Below are 16,531 nucleotides of genomic sequence, written 5' to 3' on the forward strand. Positions count from 1 at the left end.
ACCAAACATACTGGCATCCTGGCTTAATTCTGTTATATTAGATATAGCACACCCAGACCAAACCAGATTTATGCCTGCCTACACCTCTATAAATATTACACGAGTCCAATCCATAGTGCAGTACAGTATGCTGCTCCCGGGAAACGAGTGGGCCATGGCCTCGCAGGACGCGGCCAAGGCATTTGACTCGGTGGAATGGCCCTTCCTGTCTGCCTGCCTTCAGAGATTCACTGTAAGTTTAGCAACTGGATCCACATGCTGTAGAGATCCCCAATGGCCAGGATAATAGTCAATAATGTTTTATCTGCACCTTTCTCTCTGGGGTGGGGCACGTGACAGGGATGTCCTTTGTCCCCAGCCCTGTTTGCACTTGTTATTGAGGCCTTGGCAATTAGAATTTGATTTCACCCATCTATCATTGGAGTCACTGTAGCTGATCGTACAGATAAAATAGGATTATATACAGATGGAATGGTTGTCTTTATGGACAAGGTGCAGGAAACCCTACCGGTGGTTATAGACACTGTAAATTTGGGAAGTTCTCAGGTCTGCGTATGAACTGAGACAAGTCGGCCTTAATGCCGTTGATGCACAGTTCCGGGGTCCCGCTAGATGGACTGTTGCCTTTGCCATTTGTGTCCGGCTTCAAATACCTAGGTATACACATACAGTAAAGGGGGCTTTACACGGTAGCGATATCGCTAGCAATTTGTAGCCATAGCGAGCGCATAAGTACCCGCCCCCGTCGTGCATGCGATTGTTTGTGATCGCTGCCGTAGCGAACATTATCGCTACGGCAGCGTCACACATACTTACCTGGTCGTCGTCGTCGCTGTGACTGCCGAACAATCCCTCCTTCAAGGGGGAGAGACGTTTGGCATCACAGCGACGTCACCGCAACGTCACTAAGCGGCCGGCCAATCAAAGCGGAGGGGAGGAGATGAGCAGGACGTAACATCCCGCCCACCTCCTTCCTTCCGCATTGTGGCTGGCGGCAGGTAAGGAGATGTTCCTCGCTCCTGCGGTGTCACACATAGCGATGTGTGCTGCCACATGAGCGATGAACCACCTGGATAAACAACCCTTACCGATTTTTGAGTTTGGGACGACCTCTCCATGGTGAACGGTTTTCACCATTTTTGAGGTCGCTTAAGGTCGCTGGTCAGTGTCACACGCTGCGATATCGTTAATGATGCCAGATGTGCGTCACTAACAACTTGACCCCGACGACCAAACATTAACGATATCGTAGCGTGTAAAGCCCCCTTAAGGCCACACACTAGACCTCCAAGTGAGTATATTACCACTTTTAGAGTATGCTAAACTTAAATACAACTTATGGGGTAAATTGACACTTTCAGCGATTGGCAGGATAAGCTAAATTAAAATGATACTGCTCCCTAAGCTCAGTTACACTTTACAGCATAGTGCGGTCCCTATATACAAGTCTTTCTTCTCATCGCTCAATTCGCTCACCTCTTTCTTTATATGGGGGAAATCTAGGCCCAAACTCCGGCTGTCTACCTTACAGAGATCTAAGGGATTAAAGGGGATGGCCCTACCAGAGTTTTCCCTGTACTATCTGTCAGGACAGCATTGGGCCTCTGGATGCCGCATTGTCAGTTGCCCAACTCGGAGGATCATCTGGCGCATGCAGTCAGGGCCGAATATCTGTTGGGTTTCCGGAAGTCAGAAAGGCCGGGGGTACCAAGGCTTTTGCCTATCTTTAAGTTGGCGTGATCGGTTTGGCGGCAGTCTGAGAAGGTAGCAGGCTTTGAGGGGGTGGTGGCAGAGCTCCCACTGTGGAAAAACAGTTATTTCCTCACTCCAATAGATCATCCCTCGGTGCAGTTCTTGGCCACTGATAATTTTCTTGTGATAGGAGATCTCTTTACCTCGGAAACTAACACCTTTAAGTCCTTTGGGCAGGTTCAAACTGAACACGACGTCCCAAGATCCCAGTTTTTTAGGTACCTTCAGATTCACACGGCGGTCCAATCTCATATGCAGAGAAGTGGGGCAGGGGAACCGATGTTATCATTTCCAATTATAGGTATTCTGAAATCACAGGGACCCCGAGGTCTGATATTGACTATATATACTTACCTGTTATCGTGGGGGTGGAGTCGGCTTTCCTGCCAGTTCAGGACAGATGGAAGCTTCTGATTCCTTCTCTACAGGGAGGTGATATCGGAAACTACAGTGTCCCCTTCCATCAACAATAGGTTGATTCAATGTTACATTGTTTACCAGGTATATCTCGCTCCCACTCATCTGTTCAATATGGGCCGTTCACGCACGTCTGAGTGCCCACGATGTCATCTTTCGGGGGAAATTTTACCTACATGATATGGAACTGTCATATTATATGGGCGTTTTGGTGGAAGGTGACTTCCTTGCTATCATCTGTTGTGTCGATTCATGCTTCGTGCAAACGTTTATTGTGTCTATTTGGATTAGTGGAAAAGGAATCGTGGGATCACTACATGAAAATATTCGTTAGGGAAACCCTGTTCATGGCTAGGAAGTTGATAGCCCTAAGGTGAATGGGTGGTTCAGATGTGACTGTGCGGTCCTGCGTCAAATTGGTCAATACAATTATACCCTATGAAAGGGTGGTATACTACAACACAGGGTGCCCAGAACAATTCAATAAAATTTGGGACCTGTGGAATTCTTCCCTCATCACACTCACAGAAGCCTAAAGGAGATCATTGTGACACTGATTGATCCCTCTTTGTGTTAGGCTAAGGCCACACAGGGATTACTGCGAGTGCTCGCATGACACTTGGCACACGTTCGCAGCGCAGCGGGAGCCGAGTGTCATGCGAGTGTCATGCGACTGTGGTCCGATCGTGTGATCAGACCACAGTTGTGGAGGGGGGGTGGCGCTGAGGAGAGGAGGGCCAGCACTGCGGAGGGGAGGTGCAGCGCTGCGGAGGAGAGGGAGGAATTTATCTCTCTATCTCCTCTGTTGCCGTCTGAGGCGAGAATCGCACTGCTCTCACGTTACACCGGTGTAACGTGAAAGCAATGCGATGTTTCTCTCGCCCCATAGACTTCAATGGGTGCGAGTGGAACAGGATTGCATTCCACTCGCAGCATGCTGTAACTGTTTTCTCAGTACAATTAGGGCTGAGAAAATAATCGCTCATGGGTGCTGCCCCATAGGATAATATTTTTATCGCATTCCACTTGCACCGTTTTTCTCGCCGTGTGTCCTAGGCCTTAGGCGGGCTTTGCACGTTGCGATATTGCAAGCCGATGCTGCGATGTCGCACGCGATAGTCCCCGCCCCCGTCGCAGGTACGATATCGTGTGATAGCTGGCATAGCGAAAATTATCGCTACGCCAGCTTCACATGCACTCACCTGCCCTGCGACAGTCGCTCTGGCCGGCGACCCGCCTCCTTCCTAAGGGGGCGGGTTGTGCGGCGTCATAGCGACGTCACATGACAGGCGGCCAATAGCGGCGGAGGGGCGGAGATGAGCAGGATGTAAACATCCCACCCACCTCCTTCCTTCCGCATATCCTACGGAAGCCGCGATGACGCCGGTAGGAGATGTTCCTCGCTCCTGCGGCTTCACACACAGCGATGTGTGCTGCCGCAGGAGCGAGGAACAACATCGGACCGTCGCGTCAGCGTAATTATGGATTACGCCAACGCTGCACCGATGATACGATTACGACGATTTTGCACTAGTTAATCGTATCATCTAGGCTTTACACACTACGATGTCGCATGCGATGCCGGATGTGCGTCACTTTCAATTTGACCCCACCGACATCGCACCTGCGATGTCGTAGTGTGCAAAGCCCGCCTTAGAGTGCGGAATGCTATACAGCGGTTTATTGTGACACTATGTATCTGTTATTGTTACCTTGTGTTTTATTTTAGTTTTTAGGTCATATTGATAGAGTTGTCTGTGTGCTTAGTATAAAATCCGTTGAATATATAAATGTCTGGACAACACCACTACTCTGCTTTAGCTATTGCTGGCGCCATGGAAGCCACATAATAGTTTATTTCTATGTCTAAAGTTGATGTAGCCCTCCATGTGTCGTACTTGTATAACGCTGTACACACTGTCAGCTGTACCGTGTTTGATTTGATTATGCTGTTAATAAAACGAAGTTAAATAAAACCATGGCAAAACAAAAACGGATATTGCCCCATATGTTAAAATCATTGACTTCTTACCTTAAAATAATCAATGAGGGCTTTAGAATACTTCACTGCATGATCCCTTTTGAGGCGAAACATTCTCCAGTACAGAAGAGCCAAACAACGGTAACTATAACAAGAAGAATATAAATATGATAGTTGAATAGTCCATATATTATATTACACCCAAAATGCAACTATTCTGTATATAGAAAATTGATGGATGAGATTGTGCCAGTAGTAAAATGATTTGTAAATGCTATATCAGTAGAACAGTTATAAAAATAGACAGTAAAATTCAATTTTGTGTTATGCTCCTCTCGTTTCACAGGATGGGCAGGAGCTGATGGTATGAATGAAATAATTTGTAATAGAACCATTAAGGTAGACCTCGATTAATACTGGTCAAGATTAACCTCTTTGCTCCACCAGCATATATAACCTAAAGAAGTATTCATATAATTAAGGTTGGAGGAAGGTTGAACTAGATGGACCTAGGTCTTTTTTCAACCTAAGTAAGGGTATGTGCGCACGTTGCTTTTTACCTGCTTTTTACCTGCTTTTTTGCTGCTTTTTCTTCTGCGCTGTTTAATGCCAAAATGGATGTGTTCTTCTATTCAAGCAAAGTCTATGGGAATTTGGGTTTCTTGTTCACACTATGTTGTTCAAAATGCTGCCTTTTTGTGGCAGAACTTTGGTCAAAAACTCAGCTTTGCAGTGCAAAACCCAAATGGCAAAAACAATTGACATGTTGCTTCTTTGAAAAGCTGAGTTTTTGACCAAAGTTCTGCCTCAAAAAGGCAGCATTTTGAACAACATAGTGTGAACAAGAAACCCAAATTCCCATAGACTTTGCTTGAATAGAAGAACACATCCATTTTGGCATTAAACAGCGCAGAAGAAAAAGCAGCAAAAAAGCAGGTAAAAAGCAGGTAAAAAGCAACGTGCGCACATACCCTAACTATGAAAAAGGTTAATGGCATTTTTTTTGTTATACAACGGTCCAATAAATGTAATTTTATATGAACAGTGGCTGTGCCTACCTTAAATTAAAGGTACATAAAAAAAAATCTTATACTATATTGCTAATCAAAATTAATAATTTTTTGTTAGGCTACAAACCATAAAGCTGTCATTTTCTTGTCCTGAGAAGATGCACTGTGCCTCAAATGTAAATTCAGTCTCAAGGCATACCTTTAAAAAAATAAACATAAATGTATAAAATATTCACGGATCACACAGTATATCAACAATATTTAGCTATGAGAGCTGGCTGAATCGATTTGATGTGAATCAAATTCTTGTCAAGTTGTAGTAAATTTTCTAAATCGTGTGAATTTGAACAATTTGCGATTCACGAAAATTGCCAAAAAATTGGCCGCTACCATTTTTCACAAGGCTGCAGATTACATCAGCTAGAGAAGGCTCATGAAATAGCTGTGCAGGCTTCTTATAATGCCTTGCTAATAAGGAGTCTGTAAAAAAGCCAATGAGACCCCCCCATTACTAATTTGTAAGTGAAAGTAAATAAACACAAACACAAAAAACATCCTTTATTTGAAATAAAAGACAAAAAAAAAATCTTTCACCACTTTATTAACCCCCCGCCCCAAAAAAAACCCTGCAGATCCGAAGTAATCCACACGAGGTCCAATGACGATTCCAGATCTGCTACATTACTGAAGGCACAGTGTGCGATCATGGAACATGAGTTTGAGTTATGAGTTTCAGGCAGAGACTGAGCCTTGATGAGTGGTGATGTCACTCAGGTTAGTTGCGGTCACAGCTGAAAGTGACCACGGTCTTCCACCTGGGATCACATGTAACCTGACCCCAAGGTGATCTCAATGAACTCTCACTGAGTTCACAGATCTGCATCTCCTGGCAGACCGAAATTAACCTGAGTGATGTCACTGGTCATTGCGGCTCAGTCTCTGCCTGAACCTCACAGCGTTCAGTCATGTTCTATGATTGCGCATTGTGCCTTCAGTAATGTAGCAGAGATACATTAAAGTGGGTTAATAAAATGGTGAAAGAGGGTTTTTTTTGTTTTTATTTCAAATAAAGGAATTTTTTGGTGTTGGATTTTTTTTTCACTTGCAGATTAGTAATGGGGGTGTGTCTTATAGACGCCCGCCACAACTAAACAAGGGCTTAGTGGCAGCTGTGGGCTGTGATTAATTTTTTAAATGTATTTATTTATTTTTACTGTACGCTATTGACCGGCAGACTGGGTCTGTGATTGGAAGCGTCAGACACGTTGTCACTCAGGGTAGGGGCGTAACCAATCACAGACGCTGATGGGTTTGGAAAGCAGTGCATATGCATGAGCTTAATGAGAGGCCCCAAAAGTGAATGGGCAGTCGCAGGAGCCAACAGCCGCGCCGGAGCTTCAGTAAGTATGAAGCGCCGTTTACTTTATTATTTTTTCTTTATCTTTTCGTATTACCAAAGTGCTGGATCCGGAACATTAGCAGGAATTCCCTGAGAATTCTGGGTCTGGATACTTTTGAAACTGCACTGATCCTGATTTTTACAGTCCGGGTCCACCCATCAATAATGGTAACAAAAAAAAAAAAAAAAACAATAGTGGAACTGTGTTTTTTTGCAGTTTTACTGCACTTGGAGTTTATTTTTCCCATTTTCCAGTACACTATATTGTAAAATGATTTTTTTTCATTCAAAAGTACTACTTGTCCCGCAAAAAACAAGCCCTCATACAGCTGTATTGATGGAAAAATAGAAAAGTTATGGCTCTTGGAAGAAGGGGAGGAAAAAAATGAAAGAGCAAAAACAGAAAATTGCCAGGTGGTGAGATGAAGGGATTAAAGCGCCACTTTTGCGAAGTATCTCAATAAATGAAGTGTATCAATTACAAGAAATTCTTATTTTGTGATGTAAATTCTTCATAAATAAAATAAATCTACATGTATGAATTTGTTTTAATAACCAAATAAGAATGTTTAGTAGACATTAGTTCTACTATTTGGCCATTTGTATGCATATACATAGGGTATATATATCACTATATATATCACATCTCATCTCAACTAGAGCTGATGGAAAAAAAATAAGGACATATTTAGAATCCGCGACAAACGTGACCTAAAAACACGTTAAAATATCGTAGACACCAATTTTCTTGTTCCTCAGTATATTAGGAGACAACTGCAGGCATGTGTTATGGTAAAAGTTAAAGAATATGTTTTTTATTCTGAAAATAGCCTCTAAATTCATTCCCAAAATGTTCCAATTTGCAGAGTTTGTGATGATTTCAGAGATTACCTGATAAGCTCAACTGTCTCTGAATACATTGTATAGGGGGACTTGGATTCCACTGGCCCATGCTCCATAGCATTTCCACATTCAATGAAAGCCAGAGCCGCATCTGTATAATACAGCATTTTTTCAAATTTGTCCACCTTGTAAAAAACAAATATTAAATGCGTAAGCAGCAATATTACATATGCTAAAAGGAGACTTGTGGGTACAGGACAAGAAAACAAAGATTCTGCATACATTCCTTTGTGTAGTTTTATTTGGAAGAAAACTCCTACATGGTTCATTAGACTACACCAAATACCGAGTTCAATGGAAATGACATACATCCATAACAAAGAGCTCCCCCTAGTGGCTGAGACAGGCAGATAATGTTACAATTACATTTTGTGACTGAGAAAAAAATGCAGATATAAAACTGTAATAATTAAGCTGAATTGTGAAATGGAGTTTATAAAATAAACTGTGAACCTGAAAAAAAAAATGTTGAAGAAAAGTCTTTAAAAATAGTCTCCAAAATTTCTCACCGGTTCCCCATCCTCCAGTGAAATGACAGGTCATAGTGAAATCATAGTGGCGTTATGTCACATGAATGTGTTATCCAATAGCTGTCGGTCATAGTTACGCTTGGTGCTTGTCACTTGTGTGGATCTATGTATAGTAATGTGCAAAGGTTTTAGGCAAGTGAGAAAGACAAATGAAGAATGTTTTGAAAAATAAAAATGTTAGTTTATTTTTATCAGTTACACAATTTAAAGTGAGTGTTCAAGAGAAAAAACTAAATCAGATCAATATTTGGTGTAACTGCTCCAATTCCTCTAGGTACACTTGCCCAAAGTCAGGGATTCTGTAGGATTTTGGAGAGGTGTATGAATAACCAATTATGCCAAACATGTAGGCTTGATGATCATTTTCATATGTAGATAAAACTCATTTATCTAACTGAACAGAAATAGATTAAGGCCACGTGTAGAGATGAGCCATCCTGCCGAGGATCGGATTGAGTCAGGATCGCTTATCTCTAGCCAAGTGTCATATTGACTACTTGGTTTAAATAATAGACAGGAATTTGTTCTTAACTATTAGTACTATAAAGTCATGTCTATTTAAATATTTGTCTACATTATGCCTCAGATGGTTATGCTGATTTAATGACGACTTAGTAACATTTAATAATGTTAATGTTAGGCCACGTGCACACACTGAGTGTTTGGAGAGTTTTTTACTTCAGTATTTGTAAGCAAAAACCAGGAGAGGTACAATGAGAAGAAAAGTACGAGGGGCTGATGATAAAGGGGTCTTTACACGCTACGATATCGTTAATGTTTTGTTGTCGGGGTCAAGTTGTTAGTGACGCACATCCGGCGTCATTAACAATATCGCAGCGTGTAATACTTACCAGCAACCTTAGGCGACCTCAAAAATGGTGAAAATCGTTCACCATGGAGAGGTTGTCCCAAAGTAAAAAATCGTTAAGGGTTGTTTAGCGTTGTGGTTCATCGCTCATGCGGCAGCACACATCGCTATGTGTGACACCGCATGAGCGAGGAACGTCTCCTTACCTGCCGCCGGCCCCAATGAGGAAGGAAGGAGGTGGGCGGGATGTTACGTCCTGCTCATCTCCGCCCCTCTGCTTTGATTGGCCGGCCGCTTAGTGACGTTGCGGTGACGTCGCTGTGATGCCGAGCGTCCCTCCCCCTTAAAGGAGGGATTGTTCGGCAGTCACAGCGACACCACCGACCAGGTAAGTATGTGTGACGCTGCGTAGCGATAATGTTCGCTACAGCAGCGATCACAAACAATCGCATGCGCGACAGGGGCGGGTTCTTACACGGTCGCTATCGCTAGAAATTGCTAGCGATATCGCTACCGTGTAAAGCCCCCTTTAGTCTTTGGCTTTGTGATCTTATTGTTTCTATGGTAACGATTGTTACATCACATAAAAACCTTTTGTGTCTAATATATGTTTTCAAAATTTGATATTTGTTGCTTATGGCAACAGTGTTCTACGCATATGGGAAAAAAAATGGCGGAGTCTAATGCGATATTCACAGCAACTGACCGCAGAGGAGTGATAAAATTCTTGTTTAAGTAAGGAAAGTCCGCTAAGGATATTCATGGTGCTATGTCGCAGACATTGGGGGATCAATGTCCTTTATATTCCACAGTTTAGAACTGGGTTGATAAATTTAAAACGGGCTACTTCAGCACCAATGATGGGGAATATCCTGGACGACCGAAAGTGGTTGTTGTTCTGGGGATCATCAATGCTGTGCACAACCTCATACTGTAGAATCGATGAATTTCAGCTAAAGCAATAGCAGACCTCATGGGGATTTCTCGTGAACGTGTTTGTGTCATTATCCATGAACATTTGGACATGAGGAAGCGATCTGCAAAGTGGGTCCCCAAATGTTTGACAACAGATGAGAGAAGCAAGTGAAAACTTCCCGGTCCATTTGTCAGTGTTTCCAGACTGATAACTTCCTGGATCGATTGGTCACTATGGATGAGACCTGGATTTAGTTGTATGACCCTGAAAACAAGGAGCAGTCAAAAGACTGGAGGCATAGTGGTTCTCCTTGTCCAAAGAGGTTCAGGGTGCAAAACTCAGCCACTAAGGTGATGGCGTCTGTGTTCTGGGATAAGGAGGGCATGCTGCTAGTGGACTACCTTTAAAAGGGTACCCTACCATAACCTCCATCATCCACTGCTGGGGTCCATTCTGCTTGCGGAGGTCCCAAAACACCTAAGCTGCACTACTCCACCAGCCCCAGCAGGACCCTGCAGCGGCGGCCTCAATAACTTGGCCGCACACCGGAAGTGGCATAGTCGAAAAACTCTATTTCTATTTTTCCCTTTTCTTTTATTTTAACCCCTTTTTATTCGGACCGGCCCCCAGGGTCACGAAACTGGGCATCGGCCGCGACCACGACTCCCCTGAGTGTCACACACGCCCGGGACTGAGTACCCCACAGCCCTGGGGCGTCACATATTGGGTAGGTGATGAGCAGTGCCTGGTTTTCTCCACACATACCGCTTAGAATTATCACCAAAAAGTTCTACCTTCATCTCATCAGACCAGATAATCTTATTTCTCATAGTCTGGGAGTCCTTCAGGTCTTTTTTGCCAACTCTATGGTGGCTTTCATATGTCTTGCACTGAGGAGAGGCTTCCGTCAGGCCACTCTGCCATAAAGGCCCGACTGGTGGAGGGCTGCAGTGATGGGAGAAAGTTCCACAAAGTCAACTATCTCCCTACTGCATCTCTGGAGCTCAGCCACAGTGATCTTTACCTCTCTCACCAAGGCTCTTCTCCCACAATTGCTCAGTTTGGCAGGACAGCCAGGTCTAGGAAGAGTTCTGGTGATCCGAAACTTCTTCTATTTAAGGATTATGGAGGACACTGTGCCCTTAGGGACCTTGAGTACTGCAGAAATTCTTTCAAAACAGTGGCCAGATCTGTGACGTGCCACAATTCTGTGTCTGAGCTACTTGGACAGTTCCTTTGACCTCATGATTCTCATTTAGTCTGACATGCACTGTGAGCTGTAAGGTCTTATATAGACAGGTGTGCGCCTTTCCAAATCAAGTCCTCTCAGTTTAATTAAACACAGCTGAACTCCAATGAAGGAGTAGAACCATCTCAAGGAGGATCACAAGAAAATGGACAGCATGTGACTTAAATATGAGTGTCTGAGCAAAGGGGCTGAATACTTATGACCATGTGATATTTCAGTTTTTCTTGTTTAATGATTCTGCAAAAATGTATACATTTCTGTTTTGTTTCTGTCAAGATGGGGTGCAGACTGTACATTAATGAGAAAAAAAAAGAACTTTTTTGAATTTACCAAATGGCTGCAATGAAACAAAGAGTGAAAAATTAAAAGGGGTCTGAATACTTTCCGTACCCACTGTGTTGTCACAGGACATTGAGCACGGCAAGGCTGAGCACAGCAATAAGACACAAGATGTTAGTTATACTGCATCATCAATGTCTCTCTCAGGCAAAAGTTTAAAAGAAGACTGGGGTTTCAAGATGTCCTGTTCAAGCTTTTTTAAAGAAAAACTGAGAAATGGACAACATTGAGGACCAGTGATGTAGTTGTTGGCCAAGGAAACTAAAGGCCCCGTCACACGCAACGATGTATCTAATGATATATCGCCGGGATCACGGAGTCCGTGATGCACATCCGGCATTGTTAGCAACGTCGTTGCGTGTGACATCAATGAGTGAAAATACTCACGAAATCGTCCATCGTTGACACGTCGTTCATTTTCAAAAAATCGTTGATTGTTGAGGTCGCAGGTTGTTCGTCGTTCCCGAGGGAGCACACATCGCTACGTGTGACACCGCGGGAACGACGAACTACAGCTTACCTACGTCCGCCGGCAATGAGGAAGGAAGGAGGTGGGCGGGATGTGTCGCGGGCGGCGTGGCACTGCGCTTGGTAACACTCGGGTCCGGCGCTGCTGCTGCTCGGTGGCTCAAGTGGTCGGCCGGATCCAGGGACTCGAGCGGCGCTCCTCGCCTGTGAGTGAAAAGGGGATTGATTGTTTGGGGATTTAGTCCGTGACACCACCCACGGGTTGTGGTGAAGATGGGCACCACCGCTGCTGGTGACGGGGATCCCGGGAGCGATGGTAGGGAGCAGCTGTGATGTTGTTTTCCCCCTCTGTGGGTAGGGGTTGGGGGTCCCGGGGCCCGGTGGTGAAACGGGGAGGCAGGGCAGGTGAGGTGCAGGGTTGCAGGGACAGCGTGGCGCGGTACCGGATGGCACGGGTGTACTCACTCAGCAAGAGATGCACAAAGTCTCCGGTAAACCAAACGGCTGGATGGACGGGTCCCGCAGCCGGCTGCTGTGTCCCTCCCCGGACAGGTGATGGCGGCTGTCTTTCCCTGCACCTTTGTGTACTGTCTTGACTACGATGGGTTCCCAACGGTAGTCCGTTCCCCGGCGTATGGATGCCGGAGGAGCCTGTTTTGCACGCAGGCGCTGGCCCTTAGGTCTTTAGCCTGTGACGGTGGCTGTATACCCTCACGATGCGGACGGTTGCCTTCTAACGGGTCTTTGGTTGTTAGGAAACCCCTGGGGTTCCTGTCACACTTGGATTTGACTGTTGACGGCGACTCCAAGCCTAGTCAGGGTCCGATGGCCCTGCCTGTGTGTGCTAGCTTCACTTCGCTCCCCGGTCGCTACCGGCGGGCCACCGCCCGACCCTGGTCCTACAGTTCCGCGTCGATCCACCACTCCTGCAGACGGCCACCACCGTCTGCCAACCTTGCTGTCAGTGCCTGGGCCACAAACCCAGACACTCTCCACTTCACTCCTCTCACTTCAACCTCCTGAACTCAACTGCTTTTTCCCGCCCCCAGGCCTGTGAACTCCTCGGTGGGTGGGGCCAACCGCCTGGCTCCGCCCCACCTGGTGTGGACATCAGACCCTGGAGGAAGGCAACAAGGATTTTGTGTTTGGCGAATGTAACTGCCTAGGGTGGTGGGGGTGTGTGTGTGTTACCTGTGACGACCTGGCTAGTCCAGGGCGCTACATTCCCCCTTGGTGAAATGCAGACCGTCCGCGGGCTGCCCGTCCATCACCGGTTTTATTTTTTTTCGAAAACTGTAAAATATAAATAACATGTAAACATATAAAACATATCAACATAAGCATTCTTTTCTGGTCACTTTAACGTTACACATATAAACATTTTTAATAATGACGGACGGACGGATGTCTTCCGCTCTCCCACCCAAGCAACCTAGCCCTGATGCTGCCCCTAAGAAGTGGGCAGCACCCCTTGACCCCAGTCCAGGTTCAGGCTGCCCGAACGGGTACGGTAACTCGCACCCGACTGTCACTTCAGGGGACCCCACGTCTAGGGGGGACCCCTGACCCCCGGAGGATTGCCACCGGTTACGGTAGTGGCGGGCCTGGGCCATCACTTTTCTCCAGGCCCATCCTCCAAATCAGCCTCTCCAGAGGCGGCAACGGTTTCCATCCCACAACACTATTTACAAGCCCACAAGTTCGTGGGTGGCCTGCAAGTTCTCGGTCATGTCCATGATGAGTTTCTCATGTGCGTATGGAGGGGGTGTTAATTGAACAAGGACAACTCCAGTCCCAATGGGGACGGTTCTTCTTTCGGACAGCAATCAGTAGACAATCAGGTGAACCTCGGTGTGATTTGTGTTCATTTTCATTCATTCATCCAACTGAAAAACATGGCTGAGGGTCCCAACGGGGGACAACTGTATGCAACGGCGGACCGCTGCCTATTCCACCTCTTCCTCCGAGGTGGTCTCGCCCTCTGATGTCAATACTGCAAACATCCAGTGGCAGGCCTGGTGGGAGAGGGCCGCCCGATATCCATTCCCACCGCCGCGCAGGACATAGAAAGCTACTGGCGCACTGCTGTTGGGAAGACCCTCACCCGCTTCCTCGGACTCCGAGACCGGCTCTGTGTCAGCCCCCGAGCCGCTGTCATCTGACTCCAGGGGGCTAATGGTGGGACTCGGCAGGACGGCAACAGTTTCTAGCTGAGCCCAGACTTATGGCCCTTCAGTGGCAAGTGAGCCGTCATCGGTCGGTGTACGGAGGCCCGCCATCGGTTCTTCTAAGTCTACCGCTCCAGCTGGTGTTTGGCTGGCTTCCTCTCGGGCCTCCGGGCCCTGGCGGGGCAACACGGACTCCGCCACCTCCATCGGGGACGGCGGCCTGAGTGGGGTTGTATGGGCGGTCAGCACAGGCGATGGAGCGGGCCCTGCCTGGGCCAGGTGTAGACAGAGTCCTTCAGCCGCAGTGGCCGGTCCTTCAGGGACACAAGGGCGTGGGTCACTCACCAGCTCCTCTAGCATGGCCTCTATTTCATACGACCGCAGCCAGCTCCTCCATCTCAGCGGTCCAGCGATCCAGCAGGTCCCGCACTTGGGCCCGGTTACGGCAGCACAACAGCATCACTTGGGTTTTCAGCCACGCCGCCGTCCCGGGGGCAGGCTCCGGAGACTCAGGCCTCTCAGGTGGTGAGGACATGTTACAAGCTGCTTCCAGGAACCGGGTATATTTGCAAAGTCCTGGCGTCCCCGCTTTTTATGCCCTCGGCTACATTAGGCAGGTTTTTCACCCCCCCCCCCTTGGTTCTCTTTAGCACTTCCGCTTGTTGGGGGCGGGGCTTCGCGTTCGCGCCTTCCCTGCTCGGGGAAGACGCTCGAGCGGGAGATTTTCGTGCCAAAGATGGTGGCGCTCTCAATTATTCGGCCGGACGCCGCCGGCGGAGACTACAAGGCGCACTTCTACTGGTAAGTAGATCGGTCCAATCCTGTTCGCAGACGCCAAGTTGTCGCGGGCGGCGGGGCGCTGCGCTCGCTAACACTCAGGTCCGGCGCTGCTGCTGCTCAGTGGCTCGAGCGGTCGGCCGGATCCGGGGACTCGAGCGGCGCTCCTCGCCCGAGAGTGAAAAGGGGATTGATTGTTTGGGAATTTAGTCCGTGACGCCACCCACGGGTTGTGGTGAAGATGGGCACCACAGCTGCTGGTGACGGGGATCCCGGGAGCGATGGTAGGGAGCAGCTGGGATGTTGTTTTCCCCCTCCGTGGGTAGGGGTTGGAGGTCCCAGGGCCCGGTGGTGAGACGGGGAGGCAGGGCAGGTGAGGTGCAGGGTTGCAGGGACAGCGTGGCGCGGTGCCGGATGGCACGGGTGTACTCACTCAGCAAGAGATGCACAAAGTCTCCGGTAAACCAAACGGCTGGATGGACGGGTCCCGCAGCCGGCTGCTGTGTCCCTCCCCGGACAGGTGATGGCGGCTGTCTTTCCCTGCACCTTTGTGTACTGTCTTGACTACGATGGGTTCCCAACGGTAGTCCGCTCCCCGGCGTATGGATGCCGGAGGAGCCCGTTTTGCCCGCAGGCGCTGGCCTTTGGGTCTCTAGCCTGTGACGGTGGCTGTATACCCTCACGGTGTGGACGGTTGCCTTCTAACAGGTCTTTGGTTGTTAGGAAACCCCTGGGGTTCCTGTCACACTCGGATTTGACTGTTGACGGCGACTCCAAGCCTAGTCGGGGTCCGATGGCCCTGCCTGTGTGTGCTAGCTTCACTTCGCTCCCCGGTCGGTACCGGCGGGCCAGCGCCCGATCCCGGTCCTACGGTTCCGCGTCGATCCACCACTCCTGCAGACGGCCACCACCGTCTGCCAACCTTGCTGTCAGTGCCTGGGCCACAAACCCAGACACTCTCCACTTCACTCCTCTCACTTCAACCTCTCCGCCCCACCTGGTGTGGACATCAGACCCTGGAGGAAGGCAACAAGGATTTTGTGTTTGGCGAATGTAACTTCCTAGGGTGGTGGGGGTGTGTGTGTTACCTGTGACAACCTGGCTAGTCCAGGGCGCCACAGACGTTACGGCCGCTCATCTCCTTCCCTCCGCTTCTAATTGGCGGCCGCTTAGTGACGCCGCTGTGACGCAGCACGAACCACCCCCTGAGAAAGGAGGCGGTTCGCCGGCCATAGCGACGTCGCTAGGCAGGTAAGTCCCGTGTGACGGCTCTGAACGATATTTTGCGCCACGGGCAGCGATTTGCCCGTGACGCACAAACGACAGGGGCGATATCGCTGCGTGTGACGGGGCCTTTAGTGCAACGGATGAAAGACACTTGTTTTACTTTACTTTCCTTCAAAATCAGAAGGTGTCCAGCAGTGTCAGTCATCAGCTAGAGCTGGCACTAACCAGTGAGAACTAGATACACCCATTTATTGCTCAAAAATGTCTGTCCAGAAGTGTTCTTTATGCAAGAATTGATGTAAAAAGCCATATCTTTGACATGAAAACAAGGTCAAGCGACTAAACTATTTATGACAATAGACTTGGAAGCAGAAAAATGGCATCAGGTGCTCTGGGCTAATGAGTCAATATGTAAAATATTTTGAGTTAAAAAATGCAGTTTGTTCTCTGAAGGACAGGAGAGCGGTACAATAATTAGTGTCTGTAGGAAACAGTAAAGCATGGTGGGGGATTCTTGAATGTTAGGGGCTGCATACCAATAAAAGAGTTGCAAATTTGGTCAAGATTAATGCTGTTTATTCATTAAT

The 16,531-nt window shown here is 47.6% G+C and overlaps 1 protein-coding gene across 2 annotated transcripts in view; it reads right to left on the reverse strand.

Annotated features, from left to right (window-relative positions):
- AFF3 (ALF transcription elongation factor 3) overlaps nt 1-16,531 on the reverse strand; it is a 731,240-nt gene that overhangs the window by 23,203 nt on the left and 691,506 nt on the right. For both annotated transcript variants that reach the window (XM_075336411.1, XM_075336412.1), the window contains exons 14-16: nt 7,451-7,587; nt 5,288-5,359; nt 4,202-4,295 (exon numbers count right to left, since the gene is read on the reverse strand). In XM_075336411.1, coding sequence (XP_075192526.1) covers nt 4,202-4,295; nt 5,288-5,359; nt 7,451-7,587 — 303 coding nt within the window. The remainder of the gene's footprint in view (nt 1-4,201; nt 4,296-5,287; nt 5,360-7,450; nt 7,588-16,531) is intronic.

Source organism: Anomaloglossus baeobatrachus, chromosome 2 (assembly GCF_048569485.1).
Source record: "Anomaloglossus baeobatrachus isolate aAnoBae1 chromosome 2, aAnoBae1.hap1, whole genome shotgun sequence".
Lineage (NCBI taxonomy): Eukaryota > Metazoa > Chordata > Amphibia > Anura > Aromobatidae > Anomaloglossus > Anomaloglossus baeobatrachus.